Genomic DNA, 18,771 nt, shown 5'->3' with positions numbered 1-18,771 from the left:
GAGTTATATTTTATTATTATGGTAGTTTCTGAATTATGTTCCATTATAGCTGTGTTTTTGTTATTATTTTATTTTTTTGTTAAAATCATTATTATTATTGTTAGGAACATTTAGTAAAATCATCATTATTATTATTGTTATTGTTAGGAACATTTAGTAAAATCATTATTATTATTATTATTATTATTATTGTTAGGAACATTAAGTAAAATCATTATTATTATTGTTGTTAGGAACACTTAGTAAAATCATTATTATTATTATTGTTATTGTTAGGAACATTTAGTAAAATCATTATTATAATTATTGTTAGGAATATTTAGTAAAATCATTATTATTATTATTATTATTATTATTATTATTGTGTGGAACATTTAGCAAAATCATTATTATTATTATTATTGTGTGGAACATTTAGTAAAATCATCATTATTGTAATGAACAGTTATTAAAATCAGAGACAAAGTGTTTTTATCTGATATAGTGTTAAACTACTTCTACCATTTTGTCTGGCGGTAATTTGACACCAGTAAACAAAGTAGTCGTGACCGCTGCCAGAACCAATCCCTGCTCAGTTCAGATCCACTGAGAGCCAATCAGATCGCAGAGCCATTTGAAATGCACGCTGAACCCGCCAATCAGCAGAGTTCGCGCCTTCCTGGTCACTGGTGGGTTATGCCCAGAGAGGGAGGGAGAAGAGCGCGACGTCAAGCCGTTTTTAAAATATAAATCTTCATTTTATATTTTCCTCGTCTCGGAAAGGATTATCTTATCACTTTTATCACTGGAATTACTCTCACAATAACAAGGTAGGTGCGCATGCGCAATGCTTCGGCTGTGGTGTTCCTGTGCGTTGCTCTTTGTTGGGACGATGGTTTAGCAGAGTTAACGGAGGCTGGGCTCCGACTAGTTCCTGGAACGTTAACCCTTCACTGGTTGAAGCGGTCAGGCTGCTGACAGCAGTCCGTCCTCTCACGGAGGCTGGGCTCCGACTAGTTCCTGGAACGTTAACACGGTGGCGGACTTTGCGTTTCTACATTATACACACGCACTCACGTGTGGGCCAGAAATTAGACGGAGCGCGCTCTGTCAAAGATAAATACGTATCTACCTTCATAATATATAATATTAATTTAGTCGGGTTTCCGGCCCCATGAACGTACCTCCGTGTTTAACTTCCCCTGGTCTCTGACGGGAGTTTAGTAGAACTTGCTCACACATGTTCAGGGGTTCATTCTCCTAACGGGTGCGTTTGTTTTCCTCACCGGTGTTGCGGTTTAATAAGCGACCGTGTTAACTGGCGACTTTCCCCTGAACGCGTCCGTTGTTGCCGTAGTTACAGACAGCTGGTATAATATGAAGAAAACACGTAGCTGCCCTCGTGAATGCCGCTTTATTTAATGTGTATATGATATATTATGATGCATGTGAGAGGGGTTTACACTGTATTAAAAACAAAACGACGCATTCATGAGGACAGCTAGTTAAAGGCTTTCTCTTTACTTGTAACTACGACAACAACGGACGCGTTCAGCCGAAAGGCCGCCAGATAACACGGCCGCCTGTTGCACCGCAGCGCTTCAGTCATGCGTCCCTCCGGCAGCATTAGCCACCTTGAAGCTAACTAGCTAACTTTAACGCAACAGGTCCGGTGACGTCACGTCAGCACTGAGGTGGTATAAAGGCTCTACGTCACTACTGAAGAGTGGTATAAAGGCTCTACGTCACTACTGAAGAGTGGTGGTGTTCCACCTTAGTGCTCATGTTGAGGTCACAGCTCCATACAGGTGTTATAGTCTGTTCCACCTTAGTGCTCATGTTGAGGTCACAGCTCCATACAGGTGTTATAGTCTGTTCCACCTTAGTGCTCATGTTGAGGTCACAGCTCCATACAGGTGTTATAGTCTGTTCCACCTTAGTGCTCATGTTGAGGTCACAGCTCCATACAGCTGGAGGAAACAGCAGCTTTCCGCCCAGAGAGGTGGAGACTTCTGTTTAACTCCTCCTCTCCTCCGGTATCTTTTCATCAAGCTCTGCTCTGATGGGAAGCCCATCGTCTGGATCACATCCCATGTGGACCTCTGCTGGCAGGACGCAGGCTCTCAGGAATATTGTGTGTTTTTTAAAAGAGTAGACCCGTTACCAGTGGATTAGAGTTGACTGCATACATTGACTCTCCCTGCCTATTTGTGGTAACCCTGGCCAGCCGGTTACTCAAAGGACTGCTGGAGTTCTGTGTTTTTATAAAGGCCTACAGGAGATAAGGTACATTGTACAACAGAGTGGTTTTGCTGTCAACATAATGGTTATTATTGTCATAAAGGAGTTGTTTGATATATTTAGGGTTAAAAGAAAAAGCACAACGTAACAACCAACCCTCTCAAAGCAGTTTCTATAAGCTCCTATCACTGCAGCACTGTGCTGTAACCAGCAGCATGAGGGCTACAGGAGTCGGTCATGAGGCTGACATGATCCCAGCAGACAGCTGGAGGTAGAGCTCTATTTTTGCTTTGCTGAAACCAGAGCGTTGTGACCAAGTTTCCTCACTCCAGGTATTCACTGCTCTGTTGAGGTGCTCATAGTCCAGCATGTCACTGCATTCCTCTGCTGGCGCTGTGGTGCCTGTACGTGATGTAGAGCAGAGGCATGCTACGTCCCTTCAGCTCAGGAGAGCGGTTGTAATGAGCTGTGTGCAACGCAGGCTTCCTTTACATGTTATAACGGTTCTCACCGTGGTACATTGCATGGCTGTCCTCCAACTGGCTGCTACATGTGGTGGAGGTAGCCCACAGCTCTGCTGTCATCAGCGGCTGCTCTAGCAGTCCTGGTGGACGTCATGGCAGGCCTCTGTCAGACAGACGGCTTTGGTAAACCCAGCAGGGACGGGCCCGTCAGCAGTTCTGCTCTAGTGGCTTTCTAGACACTGAGCTCCCTGGTCCCTCATGTCCATACTGCTGACCTGGCCTGGCTCATTGTGTCACACTGCAGCTCGTGTACCACTGCAGAGCAGCCGCCTTTGAAGAACCTTGACTGCAGCTCATGTAGAAGAACCTTTACCTTAAGTGCGCGCTCTACGCCAGTATTGCCCTGTACGTAAGGCAGTGGACAGACAGCATGTCCACTGTGTAACTGCCAAGAGAGAGGAGTGACAGTGAGCCATGGAGATGCAGACGCTCTGTGGTGTCATTGTTGAAGTAGAGCTCATGCTGGCTTCTGTGCACTGTATGGAAACAGAAAAGAGCTGCAATAACAATGCCTCCATTGTCTCAGTGCATCATTCTCTTCACATACTTTTAAAAAGCCTTTATTCATGTCATGCAAAATGTACGTTGCTTTTCTACTCACTGTTTTTGATGAAAGGCTAAAAAAGTCTACCTCCTTCTTTTTTCTCTCATCTCTGTCTCATTCTACTACATCTCTTGTCTTTCACTTCTCTCTCTCTCTCTCCTCCATGTCTTTCCTTCAGGTCATGAAGATGCCGGCTGCTGTGAGGTATCAGAGTGGTGACATGGTGATGGGCCGCTGGCCGGGCAGCAACCTGTACTACGAGGTCAAGGTGCTGGCCTTTGATGCCAAAAGTAGTCTTTACACCGTCATCTACAAGGACGGCACCGAGCTGGAGCTCAAGGAGCAAGACATCAAGGTAGCAACCTGGGCTTCTCTTTCTTTTCACGCAACTTTTTTAACGGTTGCAATCTCTCCTTTATGGCTCGATTGCTGTTCCCCTGCAGAACGCCTCGGGCTTCCAGACCCGGTCCCGGTCTCGGTCCCGGTCCCGCTCTCCAGGCCGCCGTCGCAGCCGCTCGCGCTCCCCGGCCAGGACCCCGCGGCGCTCGTCCTCCCGCACGGCGGCGGCTGTGACGGACGCACAGGTCTCCCGCGGGGATGTCAGGCTGAAGGACTCACTGGAGGTCCGGCTCAGTCCCCTGGTGAGGCTCATGCTCCCGGCTCAGCCCGGTGTACAGAACCAGATTGTATAAGGCGCCGCACCTTCTGATAGCCTTTGATCCGTTACTGTTCATCTCCGCTGTAGCGTCCCATCAACTCACTGTATCTCATGCTATGGAGTAACACGGCCCATTAAGGTTACTGCCATCTATTAACGATAGCCAAGGTCAAGGTGCAATGTCATCATCAGACGGTTGCAACACTAAGCAGAGTCTCTACCGGTTTCACTGTTGACTACGTGTGTTGTTACCAGGCAACAAAGAGCAGCTCCGCTTCTGCCTTGAACCGCAAGAAGTGTTTCCATGTTGGCTTCCTGTGACCAACCTAGTCATACAATGCCTTACATTATTACAATACATTACATAATACATCTGTTTTTAGGCTTCCAGGGTAAATTGTCCTTTGTCATAACTGCATGTTAGCCTGGGTGCCCGCCACACCACAGCCTGCTGACCTGGTCTCTGGGGTTCCCCTGTTCTTTACCTTGCCCACCAGGCGACGAGAAGTCATCACAATGTGGCGCAGAAATACCCCTGATGCAGCAAACAAGCAGCGAAAGTGCAGTGCAGTGTAGTGAGGCGAGTCCTGGTTGGTTCATGTTGGCTGTGCAGCTCTGGGCGGTCACTGATTCCTCTGAAGCACCCTGGGAATGCATCACGTTGGTTGTTCCAAATGTTTTGAGTTCAGGACTGAAGTCTGAAACTGATCGCCGGTCACAGCTCGGGTGGTTTCATCTCTGTAATGGAGCACTTTTCTAGATGTAGTCAAATAAAAACACAACTTTTCAAATTCTGATTTGTGCCAGCTCAGAAAAGAGTTGAACCAAAGGACATTGAATTATGAAGTGGGGAAACTAAATGTCCCCATCGATGAGACGGCTTCATTACAAATAAGTGAATCAAAGACTCTGACTTTGTGATGCTGGATGAGTACAACTATCTTGTGTTCAAACGGAACACTGTGATGTGGCCAGATTCTCGTAGCGTTTCCTAAACCATCATTACCATGTCGTGTCAGTCTGTGTTTTGACCATAACGTTCCTCACGTTCCCCTCTTTGTCTCTCCATCTCCCTCCATTGTGCGACTGCAGCCACAGACAAAGGCAGCTGAGAACAATGGCAACAATAAGCACGGAAAGAAAGAGGAGAACAACACAGTAAATGAGGTGAGCTCTTCTTTTCTCTTCTGTGTGTGTGTGTGTGTGTGTGTGAGAGAGAGTGAGAGACACACACATCTGCGATTCTTAAATAAGTTGATATAAATATTCACCACATGGGATTTCAATCCAGTTTTGTCCCATTTTACGAGCTTTGTTTTTGCCTAAATGAGATTCCTGAGCAGGATTACAGACCTGAGACCAGCCAGCCTCTGAAGTCAGTGGGGTCTGCGGTTATGGGAGCTAATCTATAATCCTAGAGAGGTCCACCCTGTGGTCGAAGCTTTCTGAGAGCTGCTGTGAAGGGAAAGCTTTACTCTGAACACATGAAGAGAAGGTGTTTCTCTCATAGAGCCACAGAGCTGTGAGGCATTAAGATGGGGACCTTCTACATGTTTGGTTCTAATCTTTGTGTATGATTTGATTTAAAATGTAATCTTATTTAGTAGAAAATCCAATTCAACTATTGGTGGTTTGATTTGTATTTGAAGAAATACTTTTTCCTCAGGGCCAAAACTCATTCAAATGCTTGACTCATTAAAGGTAAATTAGACGTTAGACTTGTCTATACCTTCACCAGGTTAAGTTGCTCTAGATATTAGACTTGTCTGTACCTTCACCAGGTTAAGTTGCTCTAGTCATTAGACTTGTCTGTACCTTCACCAGGTTAAGTTGCTCTAGTCATTAGACTTGTCTGTACCTTCACCAGGTTAAGTTGCTCTAGTCATTAGACTTGTCTATACCTTCACCAGGTTAAGTTGCTCTAGATATTAGACTTGTCTGTACCTTCACCAGGTTAAGTTGCTCTAGTCATTAGACTTGTCTATACCTTCACCAGGTTAAGTTGCTCTAGATATTAGACTTGTCTGTACCTTCACCAGGTTAAGTTGCTCTAGTCATTAGACTTGTCTATACCTTCACCAGGTTAAGTTGCTCTAGATATTAGACTTGTCTGTACCTTCACCAGGTTAAGTTGCTCTAGTCATTAGACTTGTCTATACCTTCACCAGGTTAAGTTGCTCTAGTCATTAGACTTGTCTATACCTTCACCAGGTTAACTTGCTCTAGTCATTAGACTTGTCTGTACCTTCACCAGGTTAAGTTGCTCTAGTCATTAGACTTGTCTGTACCTTCACCAGGTTAAGTTGCTCTAGTCATTAGACTTGTCTATACCTTCACCAGGTTAAGTTGCTCTAGTCATTAGACTTGTCTGTACCTTCACCAGGTTAAGTTGCTCTAGATATTAGACTTGTCTATACCTTCACCAGGTTAAGTTGCTCTAGTCATTAGACTTGTCTATACCTTCACCAGGTTAAGTTGCTCTAGTCATTAGACTTGTCTATACCTTCACCAGGTTAAGTTGCTCTAGTCATTAGACTTGTCTATACCTTCACCAGGTTAAGTTGCTCTAGTCATTAGACTTGTCTGTACCTTCACCAGGTTAAGTTGCTCTAGTCATTAGACTTGTCTATACCTTCACCAGGTTAAGTTGCTCTAGTCATTAGACTTGTCTGTACCTTCACCAGGTTAAGTTGCTCTAGATATTAGACTTGTCTATACCTTCACCAGGTTAAGTTGCTCTAGACATTAGACTTGTCTATACCTTCACCAGGTTAAGTTGCTCTAGACATTAGACTTGTCTATACCTTCACCAGGTTAAGTTGCTCTAGTCATTAGACTTGTCTATACCTTCACCAGGTTAACTTGCTCTAGTCATTAGACTTGTCTGTACCTTCACCAGGTTAAGTTGCTCTAGATATTAGACTTGTCTGTACCTTCACCAGGTTAAGTTGCTCTAGTCATTAGACTTGTCTGTACCTTCACCAGGTTAAGTTGCTCTAGTCATTAGACTTGTCTATACCTTCACCAGGTTAAGTTGCTCTAGTCATTAGACTTGTCTGTACCTTCACCAGGTTAAGTTGCTCTAGACATTAGACTTGTCTGTACCTTCACCAGGTTAAGTTGCTCTAGATATTAGACTTGTCTGTACCTTCACCAGGTTAAGTTGCTCTAGATATTAGACTTGTCTGTACCTTCACCAGGTTAAGTTGCTCTAGATATTAGACTTGTCTGTACCTTCACCAGGTTAAGTTGCTCTAGACATTAGACTTGTCTATACCTTCACCAGGTTAACTTGCTCTAGTCATTAGACTTGTCTATACCTTCACCAGGTTAAGTTGCTCTAGTCATTAGACTTGTCTGTACCTTCACCAGGTTAAGTTGCTCTAGTCATTAGACTTGTCTGTACCTTCACCAGGTTAAGTTGCTCTAGACATTAGACTTGTCTATACCTTCACCAGGTTAAGTTGCTCTAGTCATTAGACTTGTCTGTACCTTCACCAGGTTAAGTTGCTCTAGTCATTAGACTTGTCTGTACCTTCACCAGGTTAAGTTGCTCTAGTCATTAGACTTGTCTGTACCTTCACCAGGTTAAGTTGCTCTAGTCATTAGACTTGTCTGTACCTTCACCAGGTTAAGTTGCTCTAGTCATTAGACTTGTCTATACCTTCACCAGGTTAAGTTGCTCTAGTCATTAGACTTGTCTGTACCTTCACCAGGTTAAGTTGCTCTAGATATTAGACTTGTCTATACCTTCACCAGGTTAACTTGCTCTAGTCATTAGACTTGTCTGTACCTTCACCAGGTTAAGTTGCTCTAGATATTAGACTTGTCTGTACCTTCACCAGGTTAAGTTGCTCTAGTCATTAGACTTGTCTGTACCTTCACCAGGTTAAGTTGCTCTAGACATTAGACTTGTCTATACCTTCACCAGGTTAACTTGCTCTAGTCATTAGACTTGTCTATACCTTCACCAGGTTAAGTTGCTCTAGTCATTAGACTTGTCTGTACCTTCACCAGGTTAAGTTGCTCTAGACATTAGACTTGTCTATACCTTCACCAGGTTAACTTGCTCTAGTCATTAGACTTGTCTATACCTTCACCAGGTTAAGTTGCTCTAGTCATTAGACTTGTCTGTACCTTCACCAGGTTAAGTTGCTCTAGTCATTAGACTTGTCTGTACCTTCACCAGGTTAAGTTGCTCTAGACATTAGACTTGTCTATACCTTCACCAGGTTAAGTTGCTCTAGTCATTAGACTTGTCTGTACCTTCACCAGGTTAAGTTGCTCTAGTCATTAGACTTGTCTGTACCTTCACCAGGTTAAGTTGCTCTAGTCATTAGACTTGTCTGTACCTTCACCAGGTTAAGTTGCTCTAGTCATTAGACTTGTCTGTACCTTCACCAGGTTAAGTTGCTCTAGTCATTAGACTTGTCTATACCTTCACCAGGTTAAGTTGCTCTAGTCATTAGACTTGTCTGTACCTTCACCAGGTTAAGTTGCTCTAGATATTAGACTTGTCTGTACCTTCACCAGGTTAAGTTGCTCTAGATATTAGACTTGTCTGTACCTTCACCAGGTTAAGTTGCTCTAGTCATTAGACTTGTCTGTACCTTCACCAGGTTAAGTTGCTCTAGATATTAGACTTGTCTATACCTTCACCAGGTTAAGTTGCTCTAGATATTAGACTTGTCTATACCTTCACCAGGTTAAGTTGCTCTAGTCATTAGACTTGTCTATACCTTCACCAGGTTAAGTTGCTCTAGTCATTAGACTTGTCTATACCTTCACCAGGTTAAGTTGCTCTAGTCATTAGACTTGTCTATACCTTCACCAGGTTAAGTTGCTCTAGTCATTAGACTTGTCTGTACCTTCACCAGGTTAAGTTGCTCTAGACATTAGACTTGTCTGTACCTTCACCAGGTTAAGTTGCTCTAGTCATTAGACTTGTCTGTACCTTCACCAGGTTAAGTTGCTCTAGATATTAGACTTGTCTGTACCTTCACCAGGTTAAGTTGCTCTAGTCATTAGACTTGTCTGTACCTTCACCAGGTTAAGTTGCTCTAGACATTAGACTTGTCTATACCTTCACCAGGTTAACTTGCTCTAGTCATTAGACTTGTCTATACCTTCACCAGGTTAAGTTGCTCTAGTCATTAGACTTGTCTGTACCTTCACCAGGTTAAGTTGCTCTAGACATTAGACTTGTCTATACCTTCACCAGGTTAACTTGCTCTAGTCATTAGACTTGTCTATACCTTCACCAGGTTAAGTTGCTCTAGTCATTAGACTTGTCTGTACCTTCACCAGGTTAAGTTGCTCTAGTCATTAGACTTGTCTGTACCTTCACCAGGTTAAGTTGCTCTAGACATTAGACTTGTCTATACCTTCACCAGGTTAAGTTGCTCTAGTCATTAGACTTGTCTGTACCTTCACCAGGTTAAGTTGCTCTAGTCATTAGACTTGTCTGTACCTTCACCAGGTTAAGTTGCTCTAGTCATTAGACTTGTCTGTACCTTCACCAGGTTAAGTTGCTCTAGTCATTAGACTTGTCTGTACCTTCACCAGGTTAAGTTGCTCTAGTCATTAGACTTGTCTATACCTTCACCAGGTTAAGTTGCTCTAGTCATTAGACTTGTCTGTACCTTCACCAGGTTAAGTTGCTCTAGATATTAGACTTGTCTGTACCTTCACCAGGTTAAGTTGCTCTAGATATTAGACTTGTCTGTACCTTCACCAGGTTAAGTTGCTCTAGTCATTAGACTTGTCTGTACCTTCACCAGGTTAAGTTGCTCTAGATATTAGACTTGTCTATACCTTCACCAGGTTAAGTTGCTCTAGATATTAGACTTGTCTATACCTTCACCAGGTTAAGTTGCTCTAGTCATTAGACTTGTCTATACCTTCACCAGGTTAAGTTGCTCTAGTCATTAGACTTGTCTATACCTTCACCAGGTTAAGTTGCTCTAGTCATTAGACTTGTCTATACCTTCACCAGGTTAAGTTGCTCTAGTCATTAGACTTGTCTGTACCTTCACCAGGTTAAGTTGCTCTAGACATTAGACTTGTCTGTACCTTCACCAGGTTAAGTTGCTCTAGTCATTAGACTTGTCTATACCTTCACCAGGTTAAGTTGCTCTAGTCATTAGACTTGTCTGTACCTTCACCAGGTTAAGTTGCTCTAGACATTAGACTTGTCTGTACCTTCACCAGGTTAAGTTGCTCTAGTCATTAGACCTGAGTCACCAGTGTTTACCTGCATTGTTCATAGGAAGGTTGCCTGATGACGGAGTGATGATGAACCCTCAGTGGAGGGATGTCAGGTGCAGGGTTCTTTGTTTTCTGTCCACGATCCTCCGCACCGTCACTTGGGAGTCTTGTACAACTTTTAACTTTGATTTGTATGTTTTTAACAATCCCCATATCTTTGTTCAGAAAGCTGCGGTGGAGGCGGAGCCTGGTAAGCTCCCCGGCCGTTACAACCTGCGCCGCAGGAAGGACGACGGAGATGCCAAACCAGCGGAGGCCAAACCAGAGCCGCTGCAGCAGGAAGCCGCTCCGGCTGCCGCTGCCGCTGCCGCTGCCGCTGCCGCTGCCGCTGCCGCTGCCGCTGCCGCCACCCCGCTGGACTTTGGAGGCAAGATAGGTTGGTTTGAGATAAGAAACGCAGCTTCATCCTCCAGGCAGCAGCTAGAGCCAGGACTCCTCCGTTACATTCAGGGCTGCTTTCTCAGGCACACACAGCTCATTTATGGAGTTTCACTCTCCGTTGCTTGAGGCTGTGTTTTGAGTTGTGTGGCCCTCCTGACGGTGTAAACACTGACCAATGACGTTTCTGATAAATGAGGTCTTAATTAGTTTCTACTTCTCCGGTCACGCTATGCTGGACCTTAACTCCTTAGTGTAATAGCTTCCTCCTAATCAGAGGGAGGAACGTTTGGTGTTTCTCAGCTTTTAGAACAATTGTAATATTTCTTTTAACTGGAGCCATTAGTTAACTATTAACATCCCTAGTGAAGACAGAACCCTGGGACAGCAAGGTATATCTTATGAAACATAAACTATGGTTTCAACTTCATCTTTAGAGAGTGTGTGTGTGTGTCCTTGTAACATGAAGCTCACAGGCTCTCCCTCCTCAGGAGCCTACTTCTGGCTGCTCTTCCTGCCAGCCTGGGTTCTGTTCCTGGTTCTCCAGGTCCAGCTGGAGAACCCCAGTCTGACCAGCTTCCCTCCCCCTCTGCCCCCTCTGGAAGCCTTCTGGGATGCTCAGGCCCTGGGCTTTGTGATGCTCTGGATCTTATTCCAGGTCCTGCTCTACATGCTGCCTGTTGGAAAGGTGAGTGAGGACTGAGCTGAGAATGACCTTTCTGTTTTCTCTGGCAGGAGGCAGACATGTGGTTACTGGTCAGGAGTAACCGTTCACTAGATTCTCCACAGGAAAGAGGAAGCTCTTTACATCCTGGCTCATCTTGATATCTCACACTGACTTGTTTTGTGTTTGGTATGTGAGCTGACAGAATACTTCTGCTTGTCTCTTGTTCCTCTCCAGCTGAGCGAGGGCATGCCTCTGAGGTCCGGAGAGAAACTGAAGTACAGAACCAATGGTGAGTCAAGTCTTCCTCTACCATTCACTAACACTGACAGTGCTGGCTCATCTGTTGCTTTAACTGATCGCTAGAGGCTTGGAGCATATAGAGGCAACGCTTAGCTGTCACCTTTCTTTGTAGTCCTTCATCTGTATCTAAAGCTCTGTTCCTCATGGTTCTTTGTAGTCCTTCATCTGTATCTAAAGCTCTGTTCCTCAGGGTTCTTTGTAGTCCTTCATCTGTATCTAAAGCTCTGTTCCTCAGGGTTCTTTGTAGTCCTTCATCTGTATCTAAAGCTCTGTTCCTCAGGGTTCTTCTCCGTGGTGGTGAGCGCTCTAGCTGTAGCAGCAGCGCTGCATCAGGAAGTGGACCTCACCTACATCCACAGCCACTTCCTGCAGCTGGCTGTGGCCTCCTTCCTGGTCTCCGTCCTGCTCAGCGTCTACCTGTACGTCCGTTCTCGGTACGCTGCCGGGGAGCAGCTGGCTCTGGGAGGAAGCTCTGGTAAGAGAAGCTCTGGGAGGAAGCTCTGTTAAGAGAAGCTCTGGGATAAAGCTCTGGTAAGAGAAGCTCTGGTAAGAGAAGCTCTGGGATAAAGCTCTGGTAAGAGAAGCTCTGGGATAAAGCTCTGGTAAGAGAAGCTCTGGTAAGAGAAGCTCTGTTAAGAGAAGCTCTGGGATAAAGCTCTGGTAAGAGAAGCTCTGGTAAGAGAAGCTCTGGTAAGAGAAGCTCTGTGAAGAGAAGCTCTAGAGGGTCGTCTCCCTGTGGGGTGCCTCCTGATCCTGATGTCTTCTCTTCTGTAAATGATCCTGATGTCTTCTCTTCTATAAATGATCCTGATGTCTTCTCTTCTGTAAATGATCCTGATGTCTTCTCTTCTATAAATGATCCTGATGTCTTCTCTTCTATAAATGATCCTGATGTCTTCTCTTCTATAAATGATCCTGATGTCTTCTCTATAAATGATCCTGATGTCTTCTCTTCTATAAATGATCCTGATGTCTTCTCTTCTATAAATGATCCTGATGTCTTCTCTTCTATAAATGATCCTGATGTCTTCTCTTCTATAAATGATCCTGATGTCTTCTCTTCTATAAATGATCCTGATGTCTTCTCTTCTGTAAATGATCCTGATGTCTTCTCTTCTATAAATGATCCTGATGTCTTCTCTTCTATAAATGATCCTGATGTCTTCTCTTCTCCTTCACAGGTAATGTGGCCTACGACTTCTTCAAAGGTCGCGAGCTCAATCCGCGCATCAAAGAGTTTGACCTGAAGTTTTTCTGTGAGATGCGCCCTGGTCTGATTGGCTGGGTGAGTTGTCACGGGACACCAAAGCAAACGTTTGTCTTAGTAATATCAAATTGAAGTAAGAAGTGTATTATTATAAGTAAAACAAGTATCGGCAACGTTATAACCCTTTGAGCTCGAAGACAACTTCTGTTTGTCTCTGTTCTACTGGTCCTAGGAACCAGTAGATTAATCTAAAAAGTAGTGTTTATTTATATCAAATTAATCAGCAAATTCCTATGGGGGGAAAAGGTATATTTGCAACCAAAAAAACACTTTTACACATATTTTGACCTTAACTATGAACTTAAAGCATGAGAAAGCTCGAGAGCTCCCCGAGTTAAAAAAGAAGTGTTGTTCGTTGCCTTAACATCAACCCACAGACTAATGGTGCCCCTTTAGGTAGATCCCATCATGCCTGATATCAAAAGGATCCGCTGCTTCTGCAAGTGCCGTCTGACGCGGTTTCAGAAGAGTTTAAAGACCAGGAAGAGTGTAGGATTTTGGAGTGCTCAAGATATAAAAAAACTCTGGTCGTGTTTCTCAATGAAGAGATACTAAAAGCAAAGGATTTGCTTTATACAACTCCCACAGTCTCTACGGGCACAGGGATGTGTCTTTGACTGAAATCCGACGTTGTAAGGGTTACATATAAACGTTTTAGTGAAACGTTAAAATCCCTTAATCATGTTATGTAGCTTACGGAAATATTAAGATTTAACGATTTTTTTGTATTTTTTTAAACACACAGCCCTCCTCTCACTGGGGTTACCGTATTATAGCTATTTAAATTATTTAAATCGACTTTGTGGTTGAGGAGATAAGCCAGGTTTAGTTTTTATAACACATCTTACTTCTGGGGGAAACGGGGAAACGGGGCGCTGTTTTCAAAGGAACCTTTATACCACAGCTACTTACAGGTTGATGATGAAGTTCCAATGGGGCCGGCCCTTTTATGCACACATCGCACCCTCTGGTGGCCACATGTGGAATGTATTCTGAACCTCAGAGCCTGACAATCAGAACGCCTTGTGTTTGCTCATGGCTGTGGGTGAACGCAGACTTTCAGTTTAGATGTTCTAGCTGCTCGTTCATCCTGCATGCACATCATTGTTTCTCCACAACGTCTTATGACAGTTGGCAGGCGTCTTCACGAATGTCTCCACAGCATTCTGTGATTTCTGAAGCATTCGTAATGATTCTGCTTTGTTTTCAGTGTTTGATCAACTTTGCGATGGCGCTGGCTGAGATGAAGCTGCAGCGCCTGGAGGCTCCATCGTACTCCATGATCCTCGTGAACCTCTTCCAGCTGCTCTACGTGGTGGACGGCCTCTGGAACGAGGTACGCTTACTCAGACACTTCCTCAAGCATATCGCTATGGGAATTCAGAGAACATGTTGATGAATACAAAATAAACTTCAGCATTCCTGAAAGCAAAGTGCTGAATGTTTCTGTCGTTCCTCAGGAGGCCATCCTGACCACCATGGACTTGATGCACGATGGCTTTGGCTTCATGCTGGCCTTTGGGGATCTGGTGTGGGTTCCCTTCACCTACACCCTGCAGGCCTACTACCTGGTCAGCCACCCCAACCAGCTGAGCCTCCCCGCCGTCGGAGCCATCGTCACACTCAAGCGTAAGCAGCACACATCTGGAATATGTTGACAGACCTGCGTTTGTCTCTAGTTCTTGTTACTTTATGTACAGCTAATTAGATTAAAAAAAAGACTAATAGTTAAGTTCCAAAGAGGTAAAGTCATATTTTCATCCCCCAGCCTTGAGAGTTGAGTTGGATGTTTACGTTTTCTCTTGGTTTCTCTCTTTCAGTCGTTGGCTTCTACATCTTCAGGAAGTCCAACTCTGAGAAGAACGCCTTCAGGAGGAACCCAACGGACCCCAAGCTGTCTCGTAAGTTCTGCTGTGGACTTAACGCTAACTATGCCGTGGTTGTGTCATGAGAGGACTCTTCGTCTCCTGATGTTTGAGCTCGCTAGAGTTCGTCAATAAGTGAATGATTTCAGTAGCGTGTGCAAAGCGGGTTCAGATACCCCTTCATATCTTGGTCCATCTCCTATGTCTCCGTGGTAATTCAGTTTATTTTATATACAAATACAAGTTTGCCTCGGAGGGCTTTACAATCTGTACACATAACATCCTGTCCCAGGACCTCACATCGGATCAGGAAAAACTCCCCCAAATAAAGATAGTAAAAACCCTTTCACAGGGAAAAAGGGGAAGAAACCTGAGGGAGAGCAACAGAGGAGGATCCCTCTCCCCGGATGGACAGAAGCAATAGATGTCATGTGACCAGAATGAATAACGTAACAGAGTTACAGCACATTACATCAATATGACAGAAATTATTCATATAATGAGTAGTAGGCATGGTCCATGATCCAGATAGCCACGTTGCATGAAGCAGATGGAGGTAGAGAGGAGGGGGGGGGGCATCAGCAGGGCCATGGCAGCAGGCAGAACCGGTTCAAGGCCGGTTCCATCAGCGAGTTAGAGTTAGAGTTAGTATCGTAAAAGTCGGGTTACAAGCCGCTACTACCTTCGGTCAGTGTCCCCTTCAGCTCCCCGCTGTAGCCAGCTAGCGCTCTGCTAGTTCCCAGCTAACTTCTGCTAGCTCCACGACAACCACCGAAGGTAGCAGGACCAGCTCCGGTTCGACACCCGACTTGGGCAGAGAGAACACGGGCAGTAGCAGCAGCAGCAGCAGCGGGGACACTGACTGGAGGCAGAAGTGGCTTGTAACCCGACTTTTACGGTGATGTGCATTGAAGAGACAATAATTTATCCAGAAGGAAAAGAAGAAGAGAAGAGGAGCTCAGTGTATCCTAAGATGTCCCCCAGCAGTCTAGGCCTATAGCAGCATATCTAGGGGCTGGACCAGGGCAAACCTGAGCCAGCCCTAACTATAAGCCTGAAACAGCCCTAACTATAAGCCTGAAACAGCCCTAACTATAAGCCTGAACCAGCCCTAACTATAAGCCTGAACCAGCCCTAACTATAAGCCTGAAACAGCCCTAACTATAAGCCTGAAACAGCCCTAACTATAAGCCTGAAACAGCCCTAACTATAAGCCTGAAACAGCCCTAACTATAAGCGCTATCAAAGAGGAAAGTCTTAAGTCTACTCTTAAATGAGGTGACCGTGCCTGACCCCCGGACTGAAAGTGGAAGCTGATTCCACAGAAGAGGAGCCTGATAACTGAAAGCTCTAGACCCCAACCTACTTTTTAACACTCTGGGAACCACAAGTAACCCTGCATTCAGTGAGCCTAACGCTCTAGTGGGGTAATATGGCACTATAAGCTCCTTAATATATGATGGTGCATCACCAGTTAAGGCTTTGTAGGCGAGGAGAAGGATTTCAAATATGATTCTCGATCTTACAGGAAGCCAGTGGAGAACAGCTAGTACAGGAGTAATGTGATCTCTCTTCTGCGTCCTTGTTAGTACACGAGCTGCAGCATTCTGGATCAACTGGAGAGATCCAAGGGACTTACCGGAGCAGCCTGATAATACAGAGTTACAGTAATCCAGTCTTGAACTAACAAATGCGTGGATCAATGTTTCTGCATCGCGTTGAGACAGGATGTGCCGGATCTTTGAGATGTTTCGTAGGTGGAAAAAGGCGGTCCTTGAGATCTGTTTCACGTGAGAGCCAAAGGACAGGTCCTGGTCAAAAATAACTCAGAGATTCCTTACGGTGGTGGTAGATGCCAGAGCGATGCCATCCAGAGAAACCATATCATCAGATACTTGATTTCTGAGGTGTTCTGGTCCGAGTAAAATAACTTCAGTCTTGTCCGAGTTCAGCAGCAGGAAGTTGCAGGTCATCCAGGTTTTGATGTCTTTAAGACACGCTTGAAGTTTAACAACCTGGTGGGTTTCATCTGGCTTGATCCACAAATTTAGTTGAGTATCATCGGCATAGCAGTGAAAGTTTATGGAGTGTTTTCTGATAATACTGCCTAAAGGAAGCATATAGAAGGTGAAGTCCCCTATCTGATGCAACTAGAAGGTCATTGGTAATTGTCACTAGTGTCTCTGTGCTATGATGCTTTCTAAATCCTGACTGAAACTCCTCAAATAAGCCATTGAAGACAGTTGGTCGAGGTTGATAAAAAATCTATCCAGACACACAACAGGGCCCACAGCCTCCTCCAGACCGTTGGAACGCCATATGCCCTCAAGCTTCATGATGCCTGCTTCAATATGCGGTAACCTATGTCTGTTCTCTGCAGACCTGCAGACGATCCCCACAGCGACAGGAAGGAGTCTGCTGGTCTCTGGCTGGTGGGGCGTGGTCCGCCACCCCAACTACCTGGGAGACCTGTTCATGGCCCTGGCCTGGTCCCTGCCCTGCGGTGAGTTCACGTTGCACCTAAGGAAATGAAACCAGTCACTTGAGTGATTACCGGAAACTACACTGTATTTAATGTGAGATTCCAGCAGTTATTAGCATCTGCGCTTGTTAGCGTAGCTCGTTGTACTAAGACACTAAAGTGCAGACGTTAATGCACCTACTGTTTAACAAAATAAAAGACAAAATTAGCATCCCAATTATCACGGTGAGTTCCAGACGCAGCTTGATGACCAAGCGTGAGGCGAGCAGTGAGGACCCAGAGCCGACAGCCATGTTTTATACCGCCTAGTTCACTGTCTCTGGGCCGAAGATAGTTTAATATTCATATAAATACATATAAAATCCACCAAAAGCTACCAGTTAATTTCATGGATTTTCTTAAAGTGAACGTGATAACTTGAGCTTAGCTCCGCACTAAACGTGGTTTTAGTTCTGGATTGTTGTAGCTTGGCTGTGGTAAATAAAACATGACATTTGCAGCAGGATAATAATGCTATGAATAGTTGACTTGAAAGTGTTTTTAACTCTCAGGCTTCAGCCACCTGCTGCCGTGGTACTACATGATCTACTTCATCATCCTGCTGGTGCACCGAGACGCCCGGGACATGAGCGCCTGCAGGAGGAAGTACGGCTCTGCCTGGGACGAGTACTGCAGGACGGTCCAGTACCGCATCATCCCGGGCCTCTACTGAGCAGCCGGCGCTGGACCAATATTACGGCTATTAAGGCTCACCAAAAAAACTTTAATTTAAATGATTTGACTTTTTAAAGTCTTTCTTTTTAATCCAAGAATTTTTCAAATCTTGATTCCGGAATGAAGGAGCTAGTATTTTTGTGTTTGTTTTTTTTTTTTTTTTTTTTTTATGCAAGAGAAAACGTCACCGAGTGGTATTGTGGACTATTTGAAGAATTGCCTTTTTTTTATTTATTTTTTTTATAGAAAATATAGGCTTGAATAGTTTTTAAAATCTGGGGAGGAATAAAAAAAAAAAGGCCTCTGCTAGGACCGTCTTGTTAGGATGTATATTTGTGTATACGCATTTGTTTTATACTTCAAGAATATCTCACCATTTGCATCATTTTGGTAAGTTTGACTATTTGCTCCCAAAATGTTACAATATCAGCTTTTATTATGAATACTTTTGTAAGTACGCCTTCCTACTATAATCACACTGCATGTGTATATTGTGAAGGGTTGATCAATGCTACTATCTTCAGTAGGATAAACTTCCACAGTGGAACTCAGGACTCAGAACTCTGGTAGAAAGGTTTTGTCTTAAAAATGTTGTTGCATCCTTTTTTTTTATTATTATCGACATGTAGTTTTGACTTGAGAGTGTTAATTGATTTGGGAGGTTTTAAGAAAAATGAACTAAGGTGAAGAGGCATATTATTATTATTTTTTATTCATCAATCTCAAAGGGTATTAGATTTGGTTTTGCTACCTCAGGTCCACTCACTTTGCAGAACTGTGCGTAGATATGAGCGCGATGGCAATGTTAAGGAAGCAAAGGGAGGTCTTAGTTTTTGTTTACTCCAACAGTAGTGTTGATCTGTTGTGAACAAGCGCCATCCACAT

At 44.2% G+C, this 18,771-nt stretch overlaps 1 protein-coding gene across 1 annotated transcript; it reads left to right on the top strand.

Moving 5' to 3' along the window:
• Window positions 1-3,469: 3,469 nt before the first annotated feature.
• lbr (lamin B receptor) lies at window positions 3,470-17,884 on the top strand (the record flags this gene model as incomplete). The annotated part of the gene is made up of 13 exons (XM_079216079.1): window positions 3,470-3,643; window positions 3,732-3,929; window positions 5,039-5,113; window positions 10,379-10,589; window positions 11,083-11,279; window positions 11,493-11,547; window positions 11,839-12,033; window positions 12,740-12,843; window positions 14,036-14,161; window positions 14,286-14,454; window positions 14,646-14,726; window positions 17,071-17,193; window positions 17,724-17,884. 13 exons carry the CDS (start codon window positions 3,470-3,472, stop codon window positions 17,882-17,884), a joined length of 1,869 nt encoding a protein of 622 aa, XP_079072205.1.
• Window positions 17,885-18,771: the final 887 nt, after the last annotated feature.

Source organism: Taurulus bubalis (assembly GCF_910589615.1).
Source record: "Taurulus bubalis genome assembly, chromosome: 3".
NCBI classification, from domain to species: Eukaryota; Metazoa; Chordata; class Actinopteri; order Perciformes; family Cottidae; genus Taurulus; species Taurulus bubalis.
This window is presented reverse-complemented; position numbering and strand designations above follow the sequence as displayed.